Raw genomic sequence first — 27,312 nt, forward strand, 5'->3', positions numbered from 1 at the left:
CACCCAGACACGTCCCCCGGTGTTACTGTATAATGTCCCATTCCCAGCAGTCACCTCTCCAGTCATCACCCAGACACGTCCCCCGGTGTTACTGTATAATGCCCCATACCCAGCAGTCACCTCTCCAGTCATCACCGAGACACGTCCCCTGGTGTTACTGTATAATGAACCATTCCAAGCAGTCACCTCTCCAATCATCACCCAGACACGTCCCCTGGTGTTACTGTATAATGCCCCATTCCCAGCAGTCACCTCTCCAATCATCACCCAGACATATCCCCTGGTGTTACTGTATAATGTCCCATTCCCAGCAGTCACCTCTCCAGTCATCACCCAGACACATTACCTGGTGTTACTGTATAATGCTCCATTCCCAGCAGTCAACTCTCCAGTCATCACCCAGACACATCCCCTGGAGTTACTGTTTAATGGCCCATTCCCAGCAGTCACCTCTCCAGTCATCACCCAGATACGTCCCCTAGTGATACTGTATAATGTCCCATTCCCAGCAGTCACCTCTCCAGTCATCACCCAGACACATCCCCTGGTGTTACTGTATAATGTCCCATTCCCAACAGTCACCTCTCCAGTCATCTACCAGACATGTACCCTGGTGTTACTGTATAATTCCCCATTCCCAGCAGTCACCTCTCCGGTCATCACCCGGACACATCCCCTGGTGTTACTGTATAATGTCCCATTCCCAGCAGTCACCTCTCCAGTCATCACCCAGACACGTCCCCTGGTGTCACTCTATAATGTCCCATTCCCAGCAGTCACCTCTGCAGTCATCACCCAGACACGTACCCTGGTGTTACTGTATAATTCCCCATTCCCAGCAGTCACCTCTCCAGTCATCACCCAGACATATCCCCTGGTGTTACTGTATAATGTCCCATTCCCAGCAGTCACCTCTCCAGTCATCACCCATACACATTACCTGGTGTTACTGTATAATGCTCCATTCCCAGCAGTCAACTCTCCAGTCATCACCCAGACACATCCCCTGGAGTTACTGTTTAATGGCCCATTCCCAGCAGTCACCTCTCCAGTCATCACCCAGATATGTCCCCTAGTGATACTGTATAATGTCCCATTCCCAGCAGTCACCTCTCCAGTCATCACCCAGACACGTCCCCTGGTGTTACTGTATAATGTCCCATTCCCAACAGTCACCTCTCCAGTCATCACCCAGACACATCCCCTGGTGTTACTGTATAATTCCCCATTCCCAGCAGTCACCTCTCCGGTCATCACCCTGACACATCCCCTGGTGTTACTGTATAATGTCCCATTCCCAGCAGTCACCTCTCCAGTCATCACCCAGACACGTCCCCTGGTGTCACTCTATAATGTCCCATTCCCAGCAGTCACCTCTGCAGTCATCACCCAGACACGTACCCTGGTGTTACTGTATCATTTCCCATTCCCAGCAGTCACCTCTCCAGTCATCACCCAGACATATCCCCTGGTGTTACTGTATAATGTCCCATTCCCAGCAGTCACCTCTCCAGTCATCACCCATACACATTACCTGGTGTTACTGTATAATGCTCCATTCCCAGCAGTCAACTCTCCAGTCATCACCCAGACACATCCCCTGGAGTTACTGTTTAATGGCCCATTCCCAGCAGTCACCTCTCCAGTCATCACCCAGATATGTCCCCTAGTGATACTGTATAATGTCCCATTCCCAGCAGTCACCTCTCCAGTCATCACCCAGACACATCCCCTGGTGTTACTGTATAATGTCCCATTCCCAACAGTCACCTCTCCAGTCATCACCCAGACACATCCCCTGGTGTTACTGTATAATTCCCCATTCCCAGCAGTCACCTCTCCGGTCATCACCCAGACACATCCCCTGGTGTTACTGTATAATGTCCCATTCCCAGCAGTCACCTCTCCAGTCATCACCCAGACACATCCCCTGGTGTTACTGTATAATGTCCCATTCCCAGCAGTCACCTCTCCAGTCATCACCCAGACACGTCCCCAGGTGTCACTCTATAATGTCCCATTCCCAGCAGTCACCTCTGCAGTCATCACCCAGACACGTACCCTGGCGTTACTGTATAATTCCCCATTCCCAGCAGTCACCTCTCCAGTCATCACCCGGACACATCCCCTGGTGTTACTGTATAATGTCCCATTCCCAGCAGTCACTTCTCCAGTCAGCAGCTAAATGATCTTGTTAGTGAGTTCAAGGATCTTCTGGTCACTGTGTCTCTCATGTATCAGTGAGTGAGGTGGAGGCACCGTGATTGGGCTCTGGGTCCTTCTCAGTCCTCCTGTCTATTATGACAACAAAGGCCACTCCCCCTGTATACTTTGACAGCACAGAATGCTACCCTTGCATATTATGACAACACAGGCCGCTCCCCCTGTATACTATGACAGCACAGACTGCACCCCCTGTATACTATGTCAACACAGGCAGCTCCCCCTGTATATTATGACAACACAGGATGCTACCCCTGTATATTATAACAACACAGGCTACCCCTCCTTCTATTATGACAACAAAGGCCGCTCCCCCTGTATACTTTGACAACACAGGATGCTACCCCTGTATATTATGACAACACAGGATGCTCCTCCTGTATACTATGTCAACACAGGATGCTACACCTGTATATTATGACAACACAGGCCGCTCCCCCTGTATACTATGACAGCACAGGATGCTACACCAGTATACTAAAACAGCACAGGATGCTACCCACTGTATTTTATAACAACACAGGCCACTCCTCCTGTATACTATGACAACACAGGCTGCTCCCCCTGTATACTATGTCAACAAAGGATGCTACACCTGTATATTATGACAACACAGGCCGCTCCCCCTGCATATTATGACAACACAGGATGCTACTCCTGTATATTATGACAACACAGGCCACTCCTTCTGTATAGAAAGACAATACATGCCGCTCACCCTATATTAATATAGTAACAAGACACCACAGGCACCTCCCCCTGTATAAAAGGGCAACACAGGTCACTCCCCCTGTAGAGTAGGACAACACATAGCGCTCCCCTGTATAGTACAATGCCATTATATGTATAGAATAATGGTAACGGCGGGGTCTGCGCCACCTGTATCACGGTAATGGCGGGATGTGCGCTCTCTGTATTACGGTAACGGCGGGGTCTGCGCCAACTGTATTACGGTAACGGCGGGGTCTGCGCCACCTGTATCACGGTAATGGCGGGATGTGCGCCCTCTGTATTACGGTAACGGCGGGGTCTGCTCCACCTGTATTACGGTAACGGCGGGGTCTGCGCCACCTGTATCACGGTAATGGCGGAATGTGCGCCCTCTGTATTACGGTAACGGCGGGGTCTGCTCCACCTGTATTACGGTAACGGCGGGGTCTGCACCACCTGTATTACAGTAATAGGACACTAGAGTGTCAGCCACCTGTACAGGGATAATGCAGCACCAGAGGCTGCTCCAGCTGCACTATAACAAGGCACCAGAGGCTGCTCCCCCTGTAGTACAGAACCTGACACCAGAGCTGCTCAGTCTATAGAATAATAATAATAATAATATCATTACCTGCTGCCAGACACAGCAATGGCTGCTCTCTGCTCCTGCTGCCTTGTGGGAATGATAGAAGGAAGGCGGAGCTCAGACCAGGGGAAAATGGCCGCCGCTCCTGACGTCACTACACGGCCAGGAATCCTATTGCTGCTGCCGGACTGGTCTACAAGAAAATGGCCGCCGGCACTCCGCAATGAGGACATTTATGTTAATAGTAATTACAGAGGGCGTGGTGAAGGAGGGGAGGGGCTAGTAACCCGTAAGCAGCCTTTGCCAATCATGCCCTACTTCCGGCCTGTGCGTTCCACCTTACTTCCGTACTGTGCGGTCCATATACAGGAAGTGAGTTTTCATCGCCTGTTGCAGCCTCCCAGTGTCTGTGGAGATCAGGTAATGGCGTCTTACTGTACAGGGGGAGCAGCCTGTGGTGTCCTGTTATTATTATTATTATACAGTGGGAGCAGCTTGTGGTGTCCTGTAATTATTATTAGACAGGGGGAGCAGCCTGTGGTGTCCTGTTATTATTACTATACAGGGGGAGCAGCCTGTGGTGTCCTGTTATTATTATTATTATACAGGGGGAGCACCCTGTGGTGTCCAGTTATTATTATTATTTTACAGGAGGAGTAGCCTGTGGTGTATTATTATTAATATTATTATTATACAGGAGGAGCAGCCTGTGGTGTCCTCATTATTATTATACAGGGTGAGCAGCCTGTGGTGTCCTATTATTATTATTATTATGCAGGAGGAGCAGCTTATGGTGTCCAGTTGTTGTTTTTGTTATTATTATTATTATTATTATTATTATTAATATTATTATTATTATAAGTATTATACAGTGGGAGCAGCCTGTGGTGTCCTATTATTATCATTATTTTGCATTGGTTGCAGCCTGTGGTGTCCTCTTGTTATTAGTGTTATACAGAGGGAGCAGGTTTTTGTGTACTGTTATTATTATACAGGGACAGCAACTTGTGGTGTCCTGGTATTGTTATTATACATTGTGAGTGGTGGTGATATCCTACAATAGAGGATAAATGGTCTGAGGTGTCCTGCTTTTAAAGACATGTGTTATTATTTTTATACTGGGGTGCAGCCTTTAGTGTCGTTATTATTATTATTATTATTATTATTATTACTATTTGTTTTATTATATGTAATTGTGGAGATTGAAAATTTTGCTAAAATTTTAGGATATATTAAAGCAGAGACCATAATATCCCTGGCATGTGTAACAGATGATAATTGGAGCAGTATGAAGAAAATGTATATCACACTCCTGGGAGTGTCACTGTGACGTCATTTATATCTATAGTAATAATACAGGGACATGACTGGGGAGGTGATGGGATCTGGGAGTGTCACAGTGACATCACTTACATCTATAGTAATAATACAGGGACATGACTGGGGAGGTGGGGGGATCTGGGAGCATCACAGTGATATCACTTATATCTATAGTTATAATACAGGGAGGTGAGGGGATCTGGCAGTATTTACAGGGATATTGATGTCTCCCCTATTTCACAGGGTTAAACAGTGGTAAAGAAGACATCCGATCGCATTGTGTTAGAGGGACTGAGCAGAACCCAGAGCCCTATCACTGTGCCTCCACCTCACTCACTGATACATGAGACACAATAACCAAAAGATCCTGGAACTCGCCAACAAGACGATTCAGCTGCTGACTGGAGAGGTGACTTTTGGGTATGGGACATTATACAGTAACACCAGGGGATGTGTCTGGGTGTTGACTGGGGAGGTGACTGCTGGGAATAGGACATTATACAGTAACACCAGGGGATGTGTCTGGGTGATGACTGGAGAGGTGACTGCTGGGAATGGGACATTATACAGTAACACCGGGGGACGTGTCTGGGTGATGACTGGAGAGGTGACTGCTGGGAATGGGACATTATACAGTAACACCAGGGGATGTGTCTGGGTGATAACTGGAGAGATGACTGCTGGGAATGGGACATTATACAGTAACACCAGGGGACGTGTCTGGGTGATGACTGGAGAGGTGACTGCTGGGAATGGGACATTATACAGTAACACCAGTGGATGTGTCTGGGTGATGACTGGAGAGGTGACTGCTGGGAATGGGGTATTATACAGTAACACCAGGGGATGTGTCTGGGTGATGACTGGAGAGGTGACTGCTGGGAATGGGGCATTATACAGTAACACCAGGGGATGTGTCTGGGTGATAACTGGAGAGATGACTGCTGGGAATGGGACATTATACATTAACACCAGGGGACGTGTCTGGGTGATGACTGGAGAGGTGACTGCTGGGAATGGGACATTATACAGTAACACCAGTGGATGTGTCTGGGTGATGACTGGAGAGGTGACTGCTGGGAATGGGGTATTATACAGTAACACCAGGGGATGTGTCTGGGTGATGACTGTATCACTGTGTGTGTCAGGTTCATATAAGGTGTCAGGATGTCACTGTCTATGTCTCCATGCAGGAGAGGGAGTATATAGAGGAACACAGGGGTCTATACAAGGACGTGATGATGGAGAATCACCGGCCCCTCACATCACTGGGTAAGAGGAGACTGTCATGTATTGTACAGGGGAGAGCAGGTATGGGGGTCCCCTATATACACACATCATCTGATAATCACATATATATATATATATATATATATATACTGTACTCAGTCACTGTGTGTCTCCTACAGATGGGCCCAGTAACAGAGATACCCCAGAGAGATGTCCCCGTCCTCTGTATTCCCAGGATTGTACAGAGGAGAATCACAGGACCGCACAGGAGGATCAGGTAGGTGGGATTTAGGGTCTCGCCCATATACCAAAGTTACTGTCCCTCTGATCTGTAAAGACGCTGTGTGTGTATTTTGCACTGATGTTATACTTTCTCCTGCAGGGTCCACAGGTTATCCACAGTATAACTTTGGGACATGAGGCAGCGACAGCGGATTGGCACCAACGATCAAAGCTTTTGGCCTTCCAGAATGCAATGGGCCTATATCCTATTCTATCGCCTACATCAGGCAAATCAGTTTTTTGTTTGGTGCGGCAGGAGCCAGACCATGGTCAGAGGGCTTCTGTTTTTTTATTTTAGAGTCTTACTCTTTTTTGAGTGATTCGTACCTTAGAAAGAGTCGCTCCAACAATTCCTGCCGGGTCGCAAAAACACTTACGCATGAGTACATTGCTGTTTCGGAGGGCGTCTGTGTAGGATGTACTAGCAAGTCCAGCAGACATTACCAGGCTGTGCCCGGAGCACAGGGAATAGGTAAGGCATCGGTTCTGTTAAGCGGGGAAACGCGAGACACAGCCGCACTGTTTTGGGAGGAGACTATCAAACAGTCTCTGACGCGGCTGCCACCCTGGGTGCACCAGCGCTAGGCCTCAGGTATTATAGGCTCCAGGAGTAGTATAAGGCTGGGATCCCTGGGGTTGATGTCAGCATTGGGGAGTAAGATGCTCTCCCGGTTCATGACCAGTTTCCTCCGAGTTTCCCACCATGAATTGATTTCCTGCTTCCGTCTGAGACGCTTTGTATCTAAAGGACCCAGTCGCAGCTTAGGCGGCTGTGTGACTTGTGCGTCGGTGTTCATTTGGGCGTCTGTTCACTGTAGGTCACTAATAGCGTCTAGATCCACTCAGCGTTCACTAACGTATTGATCGATCCTGGAAGCGGGGTGACGTCTCCCTGTATCCCACTCTCCTGAGCCAGGTGATACAGCACTGAGTCTCTGTCTACCTTTAAGTATGAATATTTGAATACTGTAAGTGCTTGATGCATATGAGTCTGTAAAGTATTACTGCTGTTTCTTTCGCTGTTCTAGAATACGTTTAAAGTCCTATATAAGGTAATGCAGTAATGTTTCTCATATATACCTGAAATGTGTCTGTAGTTGAATATGTGCTCATATTGCTTACTATACCAATGTATAACCTGTGACTGATTGCTTGTATGATTGCTGACTTTACTATAATTCTGTCAGTTTTTTGTGTATTTCAATCCTCAATGCTGGTGCAAAGCAGGGAGGGATCGGATTGTATGTCACTTTAATAAGTTTTAAAGTGATTTCAGTCACAAATTGTGTACAGATGTGTGATTTGTTTATCATGTCTAAAAGAGGCAAGTGTGAGGAGAATACACTCTCCACAGTTGCACCAACACTAATTTCATGTTTGTCTTGTAACCTCTCAGGATTTGGTTCAAAATGGATTATGTGCAAATTGTTTTAGCTCTCACCAAAGCTTCTTAAATAATCCGAGGCAGGCACAGGTTGAAATGGAGCCCCCATGTGCTACGTTTGCACAGTCATTATCCAGTATAGCTGAGTGGATAATGCCATCTCCCATACCAGGGTTAGGTTATACTATTAACCCTTACATGCAACATTCCACCTGGGGTTTATCATATCAGTACAGGTATCTGCAGCCATTTAACAAAAACAGGCTGAAAGGCTGATGGAAAGTAAATCAGATAGACATGAAACAACATCTTCACAGTCTACACATGTTTCAGATGGGGATACCTCGGAGGATGAGAACTCATCGCACTCTGGGTCTGCATACAGAGATGAGGATAAAGGTCTCAGCTCAGTGGACAAACCTGAGCTAATTAGTGCTATGAAGGCCTTTCTATCCTTACAAGAAGCAGCAGAGCCTTTGTTAAAATTCAAGGCACCTGTGTTTAAACGTCCCAAAACAGGACTGAATTTCCTGGGTCAGAGCAGCTGACGGAAATTATGCAAGAGGCTTGGGTAACACCCAGTAAGAAGTTTAGAATTCCAAAGAAAAGGAATTCCCATTATCCTCTTCCAGGTGGGGACTGTTTATAAAGAGAGGTGGCTCTCAAAGTTGATACACGTTGTTCAACTGGTGTGAAAATCTACATTACCTCTGCCTTCAACATCATTAAATGATGTCATGGATAGGAAAATAGATGGGGTTTTTTAAAACCATTTTCTTCCTGTCTGAGGCAGTCATAAGACCAGCCATGGCTTCAGCCTGGATGGCAAAAGCAGTGGTGGCCTGGGCTGATGCATTGGAGGATGATCTTTCATTGGCATCTAGAGAGCAAAAATCCCATATTGCACATATTAAACAGACGGCTATGTTTATGGAAGAAGCAGCCTTGGACATGGGTACTATTGTCTCTCGAGCATCAGCCTCAGCAGTAGCAGCTCGCTGAGCGGTCTGGCTACGTACATGGGAAGCTGACTCAGAGTCCAAGGAGGTTCTAGAGTCTTTGCCTTTTACTAGAGATATTCTTTTTGGTAAAGAATTAAACATTATTTTGTAGTCAGAGGCAGACTCCAAGAAAGTGAAGTTTCCTTCCACACACAAATCCAAACCTAGGTTTCCAGCTTTTCTGCCCTTTTGAACTCAAGGAAAAGGAAAGGGTTATGCTAAACAGTCCCAATCTGACAAGTCTGGGAAGACTAAAAAGCATTGGGCTACCAGAGTCAGAAGATAAGCCATCAGCCTGATGGTGTGGTCCTCCACCTGGAGGACCCCAGGGTGGGAGGCAGACTTCTTCATTTTGCACATGTCTGACAGCAGTCCACCATAGATGCCTGGGTGCAAGAAGCGGTATCTCACGGTTATGCGTTTGCTTTCAAGAAACACCCTCCTCAAAGGTTTTTTTTGTACCAGCCCATCTTCATTGGAAACGAAGATCAGGGCTATTTCAGGAGTTGCTTCAGTCAGGAGTGATAATTCCAGTTCCCCTGCACAATGAGGACAAGGGGGTAAATTTACTAAGATGGGAGTTCTATTTAAGATGGGATGTTGCCCATAGCAATCAATCAGATTCTACTTCTCATTTATCTAGCACCTTCTAGAAGATAATACCTGTAATCTGATTGGTTGCTATGGGCAACATCCCATCTTAAATAGAACTCCCATCTTAGTAAATTTGCCCCAAGGTTTTTATTTCAACCTGTTTCTAGTTCAGAAACAGAAAATTGAGATCGACCATACTCATTCTCAAGATGCTGAACAAGTACATTTGGGTGCTTCGGTTTCATATGGAAACTTTACGTTCCATTATTTTGGCCATGGAGCTGGAGGATTTGATGGTATCTCTAGATATCCAGGATGATTACCTGCATGTTCCTATAGCACTGTCCTATCAGTGCTATCTCAGGTTTGCTATCCTCCAGCAATATTTTCAGTTTCAGGCCCTACCATTTGGACTGGACACAGCTCCTAGAGTATTCAGCAAAATTATGGTGGTAATGGCGGCTTATCTCCGTCGGCAAGGGATAAGGAGTTTTCCATACCTCTACAACCTATTAATCCTGGCACAATCTGAGGAATTGCTTCAGTGTCATCTGCAACAGACAATAGCTTGTTTACAGAGACACGGTTGGCTCATAAATTGGGCAAAGTCGTCCCTGGTTCCGTCACAGCGGATTACTCACTTGAGCGCTTGATCTGACACTGATGAAGCCACTGAAAACGGACCCTGAGGCGGAAAAACGCGTTTGAGAGGGATAAAGACAAAGTACCGTGAGTTAAAGAGTAAGCCTCTCACCCCTTGCAATACCAGGTGGAGAGCTCACAACTTACATTTACCGGCCGATGAGCTGTCATCACTCATACCCCAGTGCACAGGGTTAAGAGTGAAATGAAGCTTTGGTGACCCTTTGATTCATATGCTGCTAGCTTGTGCAGCCAGAAAGGATAACATCTATTTTGAGTGCGTTGGCTATATGTGCACTAATCCTGGATCAATGCAAAAAAAGGGCTAAGCTAATCTACTAACTCTGCTTCTGTCACTGGAAATTGGCTGTCTATCTTTACAAATCTTATAGGACATTATTTTAAAAGTGTGCTCCTTCCATCTGGGCTGGGAGAATTGTGCCAGATATGGATGATTGAAAGGCTGCTCGGATAAGGAAATATATGTTCGCTCATTGGGGTATAGTAAATCATTGTGCTAATTACCGGGACTGTTAGCATAGCACTTACCATTATAAAGTCCAGAGCTATTTATAATCTTGTCATCAATTTGCTAGGGCAATTTTTAAGAAGAATTATATTTTATGATTATATTTTTATTTGATTAATCATTAATGTGATACTGGCCGGTATCTTTTTGTTTGTATTTATTATATTTATTTCTTTTTTGTCATCTTTGTGTATGTACATTATAAAAAGATAAATTTAAATCTCATAACCAAAGTGGGTAGCGCTGTCTCATTCTTTGTCTGTATATTCTTTCTTGGAGGGTTTTTCGGATCATCCCTCAGAGTTCAGCTGCTTTCACTGGGTTTAGTGATTAGCGCCAGGTGCAAATACATTTTTTTGACTTGGGGGCTGTGTTGGATTCGGGTCTTCAGAGAATAATTTTACCTCTGAATAAAATGTACAAAATTCAGTAAAGGATTCAGGAGCTACTACACAGTCAAAGGGTATCCACTCACGCAGCAGTGTGTGTGATGAGTTTGATGGTGTTGACATGCGACATGGTGAAATATGCTCAGTTCCATTCGATGCCTCTACAATGTCTGATCCTTTCCAAATGGAATGGTTTTCATCAGACAATAAAAACTCTGACTATAGTCCTTCCTCTGGAATTAAGGAGATCATTAGCCTGGTGGCTGCAGACAACCCATCTGGACAAAGGGAGACCCTTTTGAATATCATATTGGGAAATTCTGACAACAGATGCCTGTATTCAGGGTTGGGGAGCAGTGTCAGGAAGAAGTTGCTTCCAAGGGCAGTGGCCCAAGAAAGACAGTTGCCTGACAATAAATATATTGGAACTTCGGGCCATTTATATAGCACTCATTCAGGCAAAGGACATTCTTCAAGGGAAACCAGTTGAAATTCGCTCGGACAATGCAACAATAGTAGCATACCTCAATCATCAAGGAGGAAGTCGTAGCCAAAAAGCAGTGAAGGATGTAAGCCGCACGTTAAGGTGGCCAGAACTTCATCATCCAGCCTTGTCTGCAGTGTTTTTTCCGGGAGTCCTAAATTGGGAAGCAGATTTTCTCAGTCGACACGCCATTCATGCAAATGAATGGGCCTTACACCCCGAGGTGTTCCAGATTCTGGTAGACAAGTGGATGTTACCGGAGATAGATCTCATGGCATCCCGTCAGAAGAATAAAGTTCATGCGTACTGGTCAAGAACAAAGGATCCCAGGACGACCTTTGTGGATGTCAGTGAGATGGGAATTTTGTCTGGCCTATGTGTTTTCACCAATCGCCCTGTTACCTAGGGTGATGCGAGATAAAAAACAGGGAAAGGGCACCGTGATACTAATAGCTCCGGCTTGGCACAGAAGACATTGGTACACAGATCTGCAAAGGATGTCGATGGATGCTCCATTTCTACTCCCTCAACATCCAGATCTGCTGTCTCAGGGTCTTTTTTTTCACAAACATGTGGATCGGCAGTCTTTGACGGCGTGGCTCTTGAGACTTCCATTATGAAAGCAAGAGGATTCTCACAACAGGTAATTCAAACAATGCTTAGAGCAAGGAAACCTTCCTCAGCTCGCATTTATCACCGAATATGGCAAGCCTATATTCAGTGGTGCAGTGACCGGAAATTTGACCCTTGGTCTTTCAGAGTCCTAACATTCCTTCAGGCAGGAATGGACAAAGGACCACATGTGGCTTCCTTGAAAGTTCAGGAGTCAGCATTGTCTGTATGGTTCCAAAAGAAAATTGCTAACCTGCAGGATGTTTGCACTTTCTTCCAGGAAACGCTTCACATCCAACCTCCCTGCAGTGCCTTGAGATATAAGTTTAGTCCTAAAGGCACTTCAAGTTGCTTCATTTGAAACACTAAAGCAGGTGGATCTTAAATGGTTGACAGCTAAAGCTCTCTTTCTACTGGTTGTTGCTTCAGCTAGAAGAGTGTCCGATACGGGCATTATTATGTCGTCCTCCATTTCTGATTTTTCATCCAGATAAGCGGTTCTTAGAACCAAATCTTGTTATCTTGCTATAGTGGTGTCTAAATTCCATCTTAACAAAGAAATTATTTTCCCAGCCTTCCAAGGGACGGACTTTTCTGCGGAAGATGCATCATTGGACATAGTTCGTGCCTTAAGGATCTACGTGGATCATATCAGTGCCATCAGAAAGACAGACACTCTCTTTGTTCTCTACAGATTTTACAAGAGAGGATGGCCTGCTGACAAGCAGACACTGGCGAGGTGGCTTCGGATGACTATTTCAGAAGCATATTCTCAAGCTGAACTCCCTATTCTGGCTAATATCTCTGCTCACTCTACTCGTAAGGTAGGTCCGTCATGGGCAACACAACGTGGTGCTTCACCTAAACAGATATGTAAGGCAGCCACATGGTCTTCCATTAACACATTCATTAGACATTATGCCTTTAATACCGCAGAACGCTGAATTCAGGCAAAAGATTCTCTTGTCCAATCAGGAGCGTCCCACCCACTAAATTTGCTTTGGGACATCCCAATGTTATCCTGTGGATAACCCGTGGACCCTGCAGGAGAAATTATAGTTATGGTAGACTTACCGTTGATAACTCTTTCTCCTTAGTCCACAGTATCCACAGGGATCCCACCCTGACGCACCTGATTTGAGGATCCTTTCACCTACTAACATCTTCCATCTTGTACGGAAGGGTGTGCATGTGTGTTCTTCTCGCCTGATTAGGGCTCATTATGATGCTTCTGCCTTGAGCTTTGGAAAACAACTGAATTACTTGAGCCATGAGGGGGGGATTTAGGGGACTGGCCTGTTGCATTCTGGGAGGCCGAAAGCTTTTGATCGTTGGTGCCAATCCGCTGACGCTACCTCATATCCAAATGTATATCCTGTGGATACTGTGGACTTAGGAGAAATAGAGTTATCAACGGTAAGTCTACCATAACTATTTTTCACCTCAGTTTAAACTGACTGTATGCAAATATCATTATAGTGGGTTTTTTTGTGTGTTTTAGGTAGAACGTCTGTCTGATATTAAAACAGAAGACATAGAAGGAGAAGAAGAGACGTATGTGACTGATATAAAGGCAGAAGATATAGAGGGAGAAGAAGAGACTTATGTGACTGATATAAAGGCAGAAGATATAGAGGGAGAAGAAGAGACGTATGTGACTGATATAAAGGCAGAAGATATAGAGGAAGAAGAAGAGACGTATGTGACTGATATAATGGCAGAAGATATAGAGGAAGAAGAAGAGACGTATGTGACTGATATAAAGGCAGAAGATATAGAGGGAGAAGAAGAGACGTATGTGACTGATATGAAGGCAGAAGATATAGAGGGAGAAGAAGAGACGTATGTGACTGATATGAAGGCAGAAGATATAGAGGGAGAAGAAGAGACGTATGTGACTGATATAGAGACAGAAGATACAGAGGGAGAAGAAGAGACGTATGTGACTGATATAAAGGCAGAAGATATAGAGGAAGAAGAAGAGACGTATGTGACTGATATAAAGGCAGAAGATATAGGGGGAGAAGAGACGTATGTGACTGATATAAAGGCAGAAGATCTAGAGGGAGAAGAAGAGACGTATGTGACTGATATAAAGGCTGAAGATCTAGAGGGAGAAGAAGAGACGTATCTGAAGGGTGATCAGCAGTGTAAGGAGGAGGAAATCCCTACAGATATCAGCACAGGTGAGTAATAAACACTTATTACAGAAAAGAATCACATATTCTCCTTTATCAGTCACTACAGCAATCTCTTATCCTACACTCTCCTCTGTCAGTACAAACTAATGAGGGAAATGTATCTGCCCTATTATACTCCTGCTCTCCCCTCACATCATGTCACTGTGTGTTACCAGCCCAGAGATCTGACCAGTCTCCTCCCCACACTCTCTGGTGTATCTCATACATCAGGAGCCATCAGCCCCTATTATACTCCTGCTCTCCCCTCACATCATGTCAATGTGTGTCACCAGCCCAGAGATCTGACCATTCTCCTCCCCACACTCTCTGGTGTATCTCATACATCAGGAGCCATCAGCCCCTATTATACTCCTGCTCTCCCCTCACATCATGTCACTGTGTGTTACCAGCCCAGAGGTCTGACCAGTCTCCTCCCACACTCTCTGGTGTATCTCATACATCAGGAGCCATCAGCCCCTATTATACTCCTGCTCTCCCCTCACATCATGTCAATGTGTGTCACCAGCCCAGAGATCTGACCATTCTCCTCCCCACACTCTCTGTTGTATCTCATACATCAGGAGCCATCAGCCCCTATTATACTCCTGCTCTCCCCTCACATCATGTCACTGTGTGTTACCAGCCCAGAGATCTGACCAGTCTCCTCTCCACACTCTCTGGTGTATCTCATACATCAGGAGCCATCAGTCCCTATTATAGTCCTGCTCTCCTCCTCGCATCATGTCACTGTGTTACCAGCCCAGAGATCTGACCAGTCTCCTCCCCACACTCTCTGGTGTATCTCATACATCAGGAGCCATCAGCCCCTATTATACTCCTGCTCTCCCTCACATCATGTCACTGTGTGTTACCAGCCCAGAGATCTGACCAGTCTCCTCCCCACACTCTCTGGTGTATCTCATAATAATAAAACTTTAATAATAAACGAACTTTCTTAATTAAAGAACTTTTTCTTAATAAAATAACTTTTAGTATGGGTGTGCACTGGCTCCTCCCTCTATGCCCCTCCTCCAGACCTCAGTTAGATCCTGTGCACAGAGGAGACTGGGTGCACTACAGGGGAGCTCTACTGAGTTTCTCTGATAAAATAATTTTGTTAGGTTTTTTTATTTTCAGGGAGCACTGCTGGCAACAGGCTCCCTGCATCGTGGAACTGAGGAGAGAGAAGCAGACCTACTTAAATGATAGGCTCTGCTTCTTAGGCTACTGGACACCATTAGCTCCAGAGGGATCGGAACACAGGTCTCCCCCCGCAGTTCGTACCAGAGCCGCGCCGTCCTCCTCCTCGCAGAGCCGGAAGATAGAAGATAAAAGACTTCAAAGGCGGCAGAAGACTTCAGACCTTCCCATTGCTCCCACACATTACACACTGACAGGCACTGATGGGTGCAGGGCATAGAGGGGGCGCCGTGAACAGCAATATAAACCTCTGGCATTTTTTTATATATGGGCTGCGGAGGCAGTAGATATATACATTCCCCAGAGCACTGCAGAGAAGCTGGCTCCCCGGACTCTCCCCTGCAGAACGGTGACACAGGGCTGAAAGAGAGAGAAGGGGGGGGGGGCACATGTAGGCGCAGTGAGTGTATATCACATTTAATATATATATAAAAGCGCTTTATCTGGGAATTGGTTCCAGTGTCAGTTGGCGCTGGGTGTGTTCTGGCATACTCTCTCTCTGTCTCTCCAAAGGGCCTTGTTGGGGAACTGTCCCCTTATAGATATATCCCTGTGGGGGTGTCGGTACGCGTGTGTCGGCATGTCTGAAGCGGAAGGCTCATCCAAGGAGGAGCAGATGATTATGGTGTGTCCGTCGGCAATGCCGACTCATGATTGGTATGATATGTGGAATATTTTAAATGCAAACGTGACCTTATTACATAAGAGAATGGACAAAGCTGAGTCCAGGGAAACAGCAGGGAGTCAATCCACAGATTTGACTGGATCACAGAGCCCGTCGGGGTCTCAAAAGCGTCCCCTATCCCAAATAGCAGACACTGATACCGACACAGATTCTGACTCCAATGTCGACTATGATGAGGCAAGGTTACACCCAAAGGTGGCCAAAAGTATTCATTAAATGATTATTGCAATAAAAGATGTTTTGCATATCACAGATGACCCCTCTGTCCCTGACACGAGGTAGCGCATGTATAAGGAAAAGAAACCGGAGGTAACCTTTCCCCAATCTCATGAACTGAACTAATTATTTGAAAAAGCTTGGGAAACTCCAGACAAAAAACTGCCCATTCCCTTGGCGTATCCTTATGGCGTATCCTTTCTCTGCAAAGGACAGGGTACGGTGGGAATCCTCGCCCAGGGTGGACAAGGTTTTAACACCTCTGTCCAAGAAGGTGGCGCTACCGTCTCCAGACACCGCAGCCCTCAAGGATCCTGCGGATCGTAGACAGGAGACTACCTTAAAATCTATTAATACACATATGGGTGCTTTGCTCAGGTCGGCAATAGCAACGGCATGGGTTTGTAGCGCAGTGGCAGCGTGGACAGATACCTTATTAGCTGACATTGATACCCTGGACAAGGATAAAATTTTACTGACTTTAGGTCACATTAAAGACGCAGTCTTATATATGAGAGACGCTCAAAGAGACGTGGTGTGCTTGGTTCCAGAGCCAACTCCATGGCAGTTTCGGCAAGACGAGCTCTGTGGACCCGCCAATGGTCGAGTGATGCCGACTCAAAGAAGGATATGGAGGTTTTACCTTACAATGGTGAAGTTTTGTTTGGGGATGGTCTCGCGGACCTGGTTTTCCACAGCTACCGCGGGTAAATCCAAATTTTTTCCTTTTGTTCCCCCACAGCAAAAGAAAACTCCACAATATCAGATGCAGTCCTTTCGGTGGCATAAGTCCAGAAGAGGTCGGGGCTCCTCTTTCCTCGCCAGAGGTAAGGGCAGAGGTAAGAGAACACCTGCTTTGGCTAGTTTCCAGGAGCAGAAGTCCTCCCCGGCTTCTGCTAAATCCACCGCATAACGCTGGGGTTCCAGTGAGGGAGTCCGCGCCGGTGGGGGCACGTCTTCGACTCTTCAGCCAGGTCTGGGTTCTATCAGACGTGGATCCTTGGACGTTGGAAATTGTATCCCAAGGTTACAAACTGGAGTTCGAAGAGGTGCCCCCACGCCAATTTTTCAAGTCGGCCTTGCCAGCCTCTTCCTCGGAGTGGGAAGTAGTATTAGATGCAATTCAAAAGCTGTGTCAACAGCAAGTGATTGTCAAGGTTCCCCTGGTCCAACAGGGGAAAGGGTACTATTCAACCCTGTTCGTGGTCCCGAAGCCGGATGATTCGGTCAGACCCATTTTAAATCTAAAATCCCTAAACCTGTACTGAAAAAAGTTCAAATTGAAGATGGAATCACTCCGGGCTGTGATATCCAGTCTGGAAGGAGGGGATTTTATGGTGTCGCTGGACGTGAAGGATGCCTACCTTCATGTCCACATATTTCTTCCTCATCAGGAGTACCTGAGGTTCGCGGTACAGGACTGTCATTACCAGTTTCAGACGTTGCCGTTTGGGCTTTCCACGGCCCCGATAATTTTCACCAAAATGATGGCGGAAATGATGGTGCTCCTGCGCAGGCAGGGAGTCACAATTATCCCGTACTTGGACGATCTCCTGATAAAAGCGAGATTGAGAGATCAATTGCTGAAAAGCGTGTCGCTCTCCCTGAGAGTGTTACAACAACACGGTTGGATTCTCAATCTGCCAAAGTTGCAGTTGATTCCAACGACTCGACTAACATTCCTAGGCATGATTCTGGACACGGAACAGAAGAGGGTTTTTCTACCAATGGATAAAGCCCAGGATCTCCAGAACATGGTCAGGGACCTGCTAAAACCAAAAAGAGTGTCTGTTCATCAATGCACTCGAGTTCTGGGAAAAATGGTGGCAGCCTACGAGACCATCCCCTTCGGCAGGTTCCATGCGAGGACGTTTCAGTGGGACCTTCTGGACAAGTGGTCAGGGTCCCATCTGCAACTACATCAAAGGATAAGCCTGTCCCCCAGGGCCAGGATGTCTCTCCTGTGGTGGCTGCAGAGTGCTCACCTTCTAGAGGGTCGCAGGTTCGGCATTCAAGACTGGGTTCTGGTGACCACGGATGCGAGCCTCAGAGGATGGGGTGCAGTCACAAAAGGAAGACATTTTCAAGGTCTATGGTCAAGCCAGGAGGCTTGTCTACACATCAACATGCTGGAATTGAGGGCCATATACAATGGCCTACGTCAAGCGGAGTATCTTCTTCGTGACCTTCCAGTTCTGATTTAATCAGACAACGTCACAGCTGTGGCTCATGTAAACCACCAAGGCGGGACAAGGAGCAGAGTGGCAATGGCGGAAGCCACCAGAATTCTGCGCTGGGCGGAAGATCATGTAAGCATTCTGTCAGCAGTCTTCATACCGGGAGTTGACAACTGGGAAGCAGACTTCCTCAGCAGACACGATCTTCATCCAGGAGAGTGGGGACTTCATCAAGAGGTCTTTGCAGAGACTTCCTTAAATAGACATGATGGCGTCATGCCTCAACAAAAACCTTCAGAGGTATTGTGCCAGGTCAAGGGACCCTCAGGCAGTAGCGGTAGACGCCCTAGTGACACCATGGGTGTTTGTCAGTCTGTGTGTTCCCTCCTCTGCCTCTCATCTCAAAAGTGCTGAGAATCATAAGACGAAAAAGAGTACAGACAATACTCAGTGTTCCAGATTGGCCTCAAAGGGCCTGGTATTCGGATCTTCAGGAGATGCTCACAGAAGATCCGTGGTCTCTTCCTCTCAGGGAAGACCTGTTGCAGCAGGGGCCTTGCATGTTCCAAGACTTACCACGGTTGCGTTTGACGGCATGGCGGTTGAACACCGAATCCTAGCGGAGAAAGGTATTCCGGAGGAAGTTATCCGTACTCTGATAAAGGCTAGGAAGGAGGTAGCGGTGAAGCATTATCACCGTATCTGGAGGAAGTATGTATCTTGGTGTGAAACCAAGAATGTTGCTACGGAAGATTTCCATCTGGACCGTTTTCTCCACTTCCTACAGACAAGAGTGGATATGGGCCTAAAGTTAGGCTCCATTAAGGTACAGATTTCGGCCCTATCTATATTCTTTCAGAAGGAATTGGCTTCTCTCCCAGAAGTCCAGACTTTTGTAAAGGGAGTGCTGCACATCCAGCCTCCTTTTGTGCCACCAGTGGCACCATAGGACCTTAACGTGGTGTTACAGTTCCTTAAATCACGCTGGTTTGAACCCCTTCAAACGATTGAATTAAAATTTCTCACCTAGAAGGTGGTCATGTTATTAGCCTTGGCATCTGCAAGGCGGGTGTCTGAGTTGGCGGCCTTGTCTCACAAGAGCCCCTACTTGATTTTTCATGTGGATAGAGCGGAATTGAGGACTCGTCCTCAATTTGTGCGTAAGGTGGTTTCTTCATTTCATATGAACCAACCTATTGTGGTACTTGTGGCTAGAAGTGACTTGGAGAATTCCAAGTCCCTGGATGTAGTCAGGGCCTTAAAAATCTATGTTGCCAGGACGGCTAGGGTTAGGAAGACAGAGGCTCTGTTTGTCCTGTATGCAGCCAACAAGGTTGGCGCGCCTGCTTCTAAGCAGACTATTGCTCGCTGGATCTGTCACACGATTCAGCAGGCTCATTCTACGGCTGGATTGCCGTAAGCAAATTCGGTAAAGGCCCATTCCACTAGGAAGGTGGGCTCTTCTTGGGCGGCTGCCCGAGTCGTCTCGGCATTACAGTTGTGCCGAGCAGCTACTTGGTCGGGTTCAAACACGTTTGATACCCTGGCTGATGAGGACTTCATGTTTGCTCAATCGGTGCTGCAGAGTTATCCGCGCACTCCCGCCCGGTTTGGAGCTTTGGTATAATCCCCATGGTCCTTAAGGAGTCCCCAGCATCCTCTAGGATGTAAGAGAAAATAAGATTTTAAACCTACCGGTAAAATCTTTTTCTCCTAGTTTGTAGAGGATGCTGGGCACCCGTCCCAGTGTGCACTAAATCTGCAAGACTTATAGTTGTTGCTTACGTAAGGGTTATGTTACAGTTGAGATCAGTCTTTGACTGATGCTGTTTTTGTTTCATACTGTTAACTGGTTGCGTATATTCCAGGTTATACAGTGTGGTTGGTGTGGGCTGGTATGAATCTTACCCTTAGATTACAAAATCCTTTCCTCATATTGTCCATCTCCTCTGGGCACAGTTTCTCTAACTGAGGTCTGGAGGAGGGGCATAGAGGGAGGAGCCAGTGCACAACCATACTAAAAGTTCTTTACGGTGCCCATGTCTCCTGCGGAGCCCATCTATACCCCATGGTCCTTACGGAGTCCCCAGCATCCTCTACGGACTAGGAGAAAAAGATTTACCGGTAGGTTTAAAAACTTATTTTCTGCCTCCCAGAATGCAGTGGGCCAGTCCCCTATATCCCTGCCTTCTGGCTTGGGCATTTCAGTTTTTTTGTTGGTGTAGCAGGAGCCGGACCACGATCTTTGGGTTGCTGATTTTGGCAGCCCTAAGCTTGTTATTTCATTTATTTTTATAGTCTTACATTTCTTGAGCGAGTTTTCTGAAAAGCATCTTACACGCACCTCAGAAAGAGTTACTCCCCGCCGGGTCGCAAGAACGCTAACCCATGTGTACAGTGCTGTTTCGGCGGGCGTCTGTGTTGGATGTACTAGCAAGTCCAGATGACGTTAACAGGCTGTGGCCGGAGCATGGGGAGAAGGTAAGGAGTCAGTTCCGCATAGCGTGGGGGTACGGGAGACTACCGAACAGTTGCTGACGCGGCTGCCACCTCGAGTACACCAGTGCTAGGTTCCAGGGATCATAGACTCCAGGGATTAGTGTGAGGCCTGTGTCCCTGGGGTTGAAGTCAGCAGTGGGGAGTAAGACGCTCACCTGGTCACCCCTCCCCCGGTTCATGACCAGTTTCCTCCGAGTTTCCTGCCATGAACTGATTTGCTGCTTCCGTCTGAGATGCTGTGTTTCTAAAGGACCCAATCACAGCATAGGCGTCTGTGTGACTGGTGCATCAGTCTTCACTTGGGCGTCTATGTTCACTGTTGTGTGCACTTGGAGTTTGTGTAGACTATTTGCGTCTGGATCCACTCAGCGTTCACTAATGTATTGGGTACGAGTAGTTGGATAAGTGCCTGATGCATATGAGTATTTAAACTAATGCCGTTTCTTTCGCTGTGCGACTGAATACGTTAAGTTTCCTATATAAGGTAATGCAGTAATATGTTTCTCCTACATACTTGAAATGTATCTGTAGTTGATGATGTGCTCATGTTGCTTATTATACTAATGTATAACTTGTGACTGATTGCTAGTGTGATTGCTGACTTTACTATTTCTGTCATGTATACAGATCCTCAGTGCTGGTGCAAGGCAGGGAGGGATCGGATTGCATGTCACTTTAGCAAGCTATTAATTGATTTCAGTCACAAATTGTGTAGTTAACACCATACAAATGTGTGATTTGTTTATCATGTCTAAGAGCAGCAAGGGTGAGGATGATACACTCTCCACAGCAGCACCAACACTGATTTCATGTTTGTCCTGCAAAGCTGGGTTAACCTCTCAGGATCTGGTTCAGAATGGATTATGTGCAAATTGTTTTAGCTTTCACCAAAGCCTCCTGAATAATCCTAGGCAGGCACACGTTCAGATGGAACCCCCATGGGCTACGTTTGCACAGACATTATTTGGTGTAGCTGAGCGCATAATGCCAGCTCCTATACCAATGATAGGTTACCCTGTTAACTCTTACATGAAACATTCCCCCTGGGTTTTATCACATCCAGTCCAGGAATCTGCAGCCTTTCAACTAAAACAGACTGAAAGGCCTGTGGAAGGTAACATGAAACTACATCTTCACAGTCTACACATGTTTCAGATGGGGACACTTCGGAGGATGAGGATTCCTCGCATTCTGGGTCTGCATACAGAGACGAGGATGAAGGTCCCAGCTCAGTGGTTATACCTGAGCTAATTAGTGCTGTGAAAGCCATTCTATCCTTATAGGATGCAGCAGAGCCCTTTGTTAAAATCCAATGCTCCTGTGTTTAAACATCCCAAAACAGTCAGAACTGAATTTTCGGGGTTAGAACGGTTGACGGAGATTATGCAAGAGGCTTTGGTCACACCCAGTAAGAAGTTTAGAATTCAAAGGAAATGAAATTCCCATTATCCTCTTCCAGCTGGGGACTGTTTAAAAAGGGAGTGGCTCCCAAAGTAGATACACAGAGCGGTCTGGCTACGTACATGGAAGGCTGACTCAGAGTCCAAGGAGGTTCTAGAGTCTTTTGCCTATTACTGGAGATATTCTTTTTGGTAAAGAATTAAACAGTATTTTGGAGTCAGAGGCAGACTCCAAGAAAGTGAAGTTTCCTTCAACCCACAAATCCAAACCTAGGTTTCCAGCTTTTCGGCCCTTTCGGACCCAGGGAAAAGCAAAAGGGAAGGGTTATGGCAAACAGTCCCAATCTGACAAGTCTGGTAAGACTAAAAAGCAATTAGCAGAGGGCCTGCTTCCAAGCCAGAAGATAAGCCATCAGCTTGATGGTGTGGTCCTCCACCTGGGGGACTCCAGGGTGGGAGGCAGACTTCATCATTTTGCACAGATCTGGCAGCAGTCCACCACAGATGCCTGGGAGCAAGAAGCGGTTTCTCATGGTTATGCGTTTGCCTGCAAGAAACACCCTCCACAAAGGTTCTTTTGTACCAGCCCATCTTCCGTACAAACGAAGGCCAGGGCCTTACAACAGGCAGGTCAGAAGTTGCTTCAATCTGGGATGATAATTCCAATTCCCTGTGCTCGCGCAACAAGGACAAGGTTTCTATTCCAACATGTTTCTAGTTCAGAAGCCAAATTGGTAATTCCGGCCCATACTCAATCTCAAGGTGCTGAACAAGTACATTTGGGTGCCTCTGTTTCATATGGAGACTTTACCTTCCATTATTTTGGCCATGGAGCCGGAGGATTTTATGGTATCCCTTGATATCCAGGATGATTACCTGCATGTTCCTATAGCACTGTCCAATCAGTGCTATCTCAGGTTTGCTATCCTCCAGCAACACTTTCAGTTTCAGGCCCTACTATTTGGACTGGCTACAGCTCCCAGAGTGTTCACCACAATTATGATGGTAATGGCGGCTTATCTCCGTCGACAAGGGATAAGGAGTTTTCCATACCTCTACGACCTATTAATCCTGGTGCAGTCTCAGGAATTGCTTCAGTGTCACAGTTGACTCATAAATTGGGCAAAGTTGTCCCTGGTTCCATCACAACGTATGACGCACTTGGGGGCTGTATTGAATTCTGGTCTTCAGAGAGTGTTTTTACCTCTGAACAAAATGACCACAATAGAGTCAAGGATTCAGGAGCTGCTACAGAGTCAAATTGTATCCATTCACGCAGCTATGCGTGTGATGGGATCAATGGTGTCGACATTCGACATGGTGGAGTATGCTAAATTCCAAGTGTAATGGGTTATATCAGACAATAAAAACTCAGACTATGGTCCTTCCTCTGTAAGTACGGAGGTCATTAGCCTGGTGGCTACAGACATCCCATCTGGACAAAGGAAGACCCTTTAGGATCTCAGATTGGGAGGTTCTGACAACGGATGCCAGTCTTCAGGGCTGGGGAGCAGTGTCGGAAAAATGTTGCTTCCAGGGGCAGTGGACCAAGGAAGAAAGTTGCCTGCTAATAAATATATTGGAACTTCGGGCCATATATATGGCACTCATTCAGGCAAATGACATTCTTCGGGGGAAACCAGTTCAAATTCGCTCGGATAATGCATTGGCAGTAGCGTACCTCAATCATCAGAAACTCGCAGCCAAAAGGCAATGAAGGAGGTGAGCCACACGTTACGGTGGCACTAGGAAGCGGATTTTCTCAGTCGACATGCCATTCATGCAAACGAATGGGCTTTACACCTCAAGGTCTTCCAGACTCTGGTAGACAAGTTGGGGTTGCCGGAGATGGATCTCATGGCGTCCCGTCATAACAACAAAGTTCCCGAATACGGGTCAAGGACAAAGGATCGATCCCAAAGCGACCTTCGTGGATTCCCTGTCATTAAGATGGGACTTTCGTCTGGACTATGTTTTCACTGATCGCCCTGTTGCCCAGGGTGATGCGAAAGGTAAAACAGGGAAAGGGCGCCATGATGCTAATAGCTCTGGATTACCCAGAAGACATTGGTACACAGATCTACAGAGGCTGTCAGTGGATACTCCGTTTCTACTCCCTCAACGTGTAGATCTGCTGTCTCAGGGTCCTTGTTATTACAAGCACCTGGATTGGCTGTCTTTGACGGCGTGGCTCTTCAGACTTCCATTCTGAAAGCAAAAGGATTTTCACAACAGGTAATTAAAACAATGCTTAGAGCAAAGAAACCTTCCTCAGCTTGCATTTATCATCGAATATGGCATGCTTATATTCAATGGTGCAGTGCCAGGAAATTTGACCCTGGGTCTTTCAGAGTTCCCAGAGTCCTAGCATTCCTTCAGGCAGCAATGGATAAAGGTCTACAGGTGGCTTCCTTGAGAGTTCAGGAGTCAGCATTGACTGTATGGTTTCAAAAGAAAAATGCTAACCTGCAGGATGTTTGCACTTTTTTCCAAGGAATGCTTCACATCCAACCTCCATTTGTTCCTCCTACAGCGCCTTGGGATCTAGGTATAGTCCTAAAGGTGCTTCAAATTGCTCCATTTGAACCACTGACGTAAGTGGATCTTAAATAGTTGACAGCTAAGATTCTCTTTCTACTCTGCTATTGCCTCAGCTAGAAGAGTTTCAGATTTAGGGGCATTGTCATGTTGCCCTCCTTTCTGATATTTCACCCAGACAGAGTGGTTCTCAGAACCAGATCTGGTTATCTTCCTAAGGTGGTGTCTAAATTCCACCTTAACGAAGAAATTGTAGTCCCAGCCTTCCAAGGGCCAGATCTTTCTGCGGGAGATGCATCTTTGGACGTAGTCCGGGCTTCAAGGATCTACGTGGATCGTACCAGTGCCATCAGAAAGACAGACACTCTTCATTTTCTACGGATTTCACGAGAGGATTGGCTGCTGACAATCAAACACTGGCGAGGTGGCTTCGGATGGCGATTCAGACGCATATTCTCAAGCTGATATCCCTAATCCAGCTAGTGTCTCTGCTCACTCTACTCGTAAGGTAGGTCTGTCATGGGCAGCACAACGTGGTGCTTCAGCAGAACAGATATGTAAGGCAGCCACATGGTCTTCCATTAACACATTCATTAGACATTGTGCCTTTGATGGATATGGATATGGTGTTTAGCGCATCCCTAGCTTGAGCATGAAAATGATATTGAATATTGTACTCTATAAATAATGTCCACAGTGAGAGAATGTTGGTGAATTATGCCTTTGATACCTTTGCCTCTCAGGATGCTGCATTTGGGCAAAGGATTCTCCTTTCCAATCTGGAGCGTCCCCTCCACGAAATTGCTTTGGGACATCCCAATGTATATTCTGTGGATATTACTGTGGACCCTACAGGAGAATTATGTAGTTATGGTAGACTTACTGTTGATAACTCTATTTCTCCTTGGTCCACTGTATCCACAGGGATCCCACCCTGACACACCTGATTTGAGGATCCTTACACTTACTAACCTCTTCCTTCTTGTACGGAAGTGTGTGCATGTGTGTTCTTCTTGCCTGATTAGGGCTCTCTATGATGCTCCTGCCTTGAGCTTTGGAAAACAACTGAATTTCCTGAGCCAGGAGGTGAGGATATAGAGGACTGGCCCGTTGCATTCTGGGAGGCCAAAAGCTTTTGATCATTGGTGCCAATCCGCTGACCTCATATCCCAATGTATATCATGTGGATACTGTGGAATTAGGATAAATAGCGTTATCGACAGTAGGTCTACCATAACTACATATATTTCTGGCATGTTGCGGCTGCTTGCTAGGGCACAGTCTCAGGGTTCCTCATGCCACATGATACAAAGCTTAGGAAATATATGGTGCAGGCCCTGTCATGTATCCACATGCTCCTGTAACAGCCGGCCTCAGGGAATTGGCAAGTGAACGGCTCCTATTACTGAGTTGGCAGCATCTGAGTCTTGCTACCACCGCCTTAGGTATATAATACATTTATAGAGCTTGTGTATGGGAACCAGCATTGAGGATCCTGCACATTCCCTGCTGATTACCTGTCCCCTGGCACTTGGATGACGGCCTTCTCTGGCTTCTGATCCATGGCCTTAAGAGCACACCAATGGTTCCTAATGGAAGTATCTTCAGGAGCGTTCACGTCTAAGTAGGAGGACAGGGCCTCTTGCATAATTCTGGTGCCTTCAGCATCCGTTACTATATAATCCTGCAATCTCCAAGGTGGTAAAGGAGGAGTAGCGGGAAAAGGCGACCAGGACCCTATCAGAGGGGTGTGATCAGACCATGAAATTACTGTCGGTAGAAAAGTTCAAGCGACCAGGTTCTGGGATACAATGTGATAAATATGGAGACTGACACAGGACATTTCATAAAGGATAAGCATTTATTTATCTAAGTTACAACAATGAGAACCTGCAAATAACAAGTTATACTCCGTTACAGTAATAGGAAGAACAAATTAGAGTACTCAGCTCTTATCTCAGATGTTTCATGATCTGTCCCAGATGATGGTCATCAATTACGTAGTTTAAACAATATAGTTCAGTCGCCCCCAGGGTCCCCCTTTAATAACATAATTTATCTTATCCTGGACAACTGTCCCTTCACCTACTTATGTATACAATATTCCAAACATCTTATTAGACACTTTCCATCTGAGATGCTGATAATAGGAACATATATCTATTATAATCATCCAGCCTAAAAGCTGTGTATATTCTCCCCACTAATCCTAATAAAGTGAACATATATAGAGCAGTGAGGACATACATAAACAAAATGGAGATACACATGGACAAAATGGCATCTAAAAAGTAGTAACTAATTGTGAGGATACGGATTCTCAGATCACTCAGGTAAACAGTTTAGTAAAGTGTCAAATGCCCTTTATTGTAAATATACACACACAGTACACTAAAACAGTAACTATTACATGCCAGGATGTTATCTCAC

At 46.2% G+C, this 27,312-nt stretch overlaps 1 protein-coding gene across 1 annotated transcript in view; it reads left to right on the forward strand.

Annotated features, from left to right (window-relative positions):
- The window catches only part of LOC134983660 (uncharacterized), a 211,576-nt gene that overhangs the window by 175,599 nt on the left and 8,665 nt on the right, over nt 1-27,312 (forward strand). The window contains exons 10-12 of the mRNA XM_063949327.1: nt 8,070-8,270; nt 9,499-9,551; nt 13,711-14,173. Coding sequence (XP_063805397.1) covers nt 8,070-8,270; nt 9,499-9,551; nt 13,711-14,173 — 717 coding nt within the window. The remainder of the gene's footprint in view (nt 1-8,069; nt 8,271-9,498; nt 9,552-13,710; nt 14,174-27,312) is intronic.

The sequence above is a fragment of the Pseudophryne corroboree genome (assembly GCF_028390025.1).
Source record: "Pseudophryne corroboree isolate aPseCor3 chromosome 3 unlocalized genomic scaffold, aPseCor3.hap2 SUPER_3_unloc_20, whole genome shotgun sequence".
NCBI lineage: Eukaryota > Metazoa > Chordata > Amphibia > Anura > Myobatrachidae > Pseudophryne > Pseudophryne corroboree.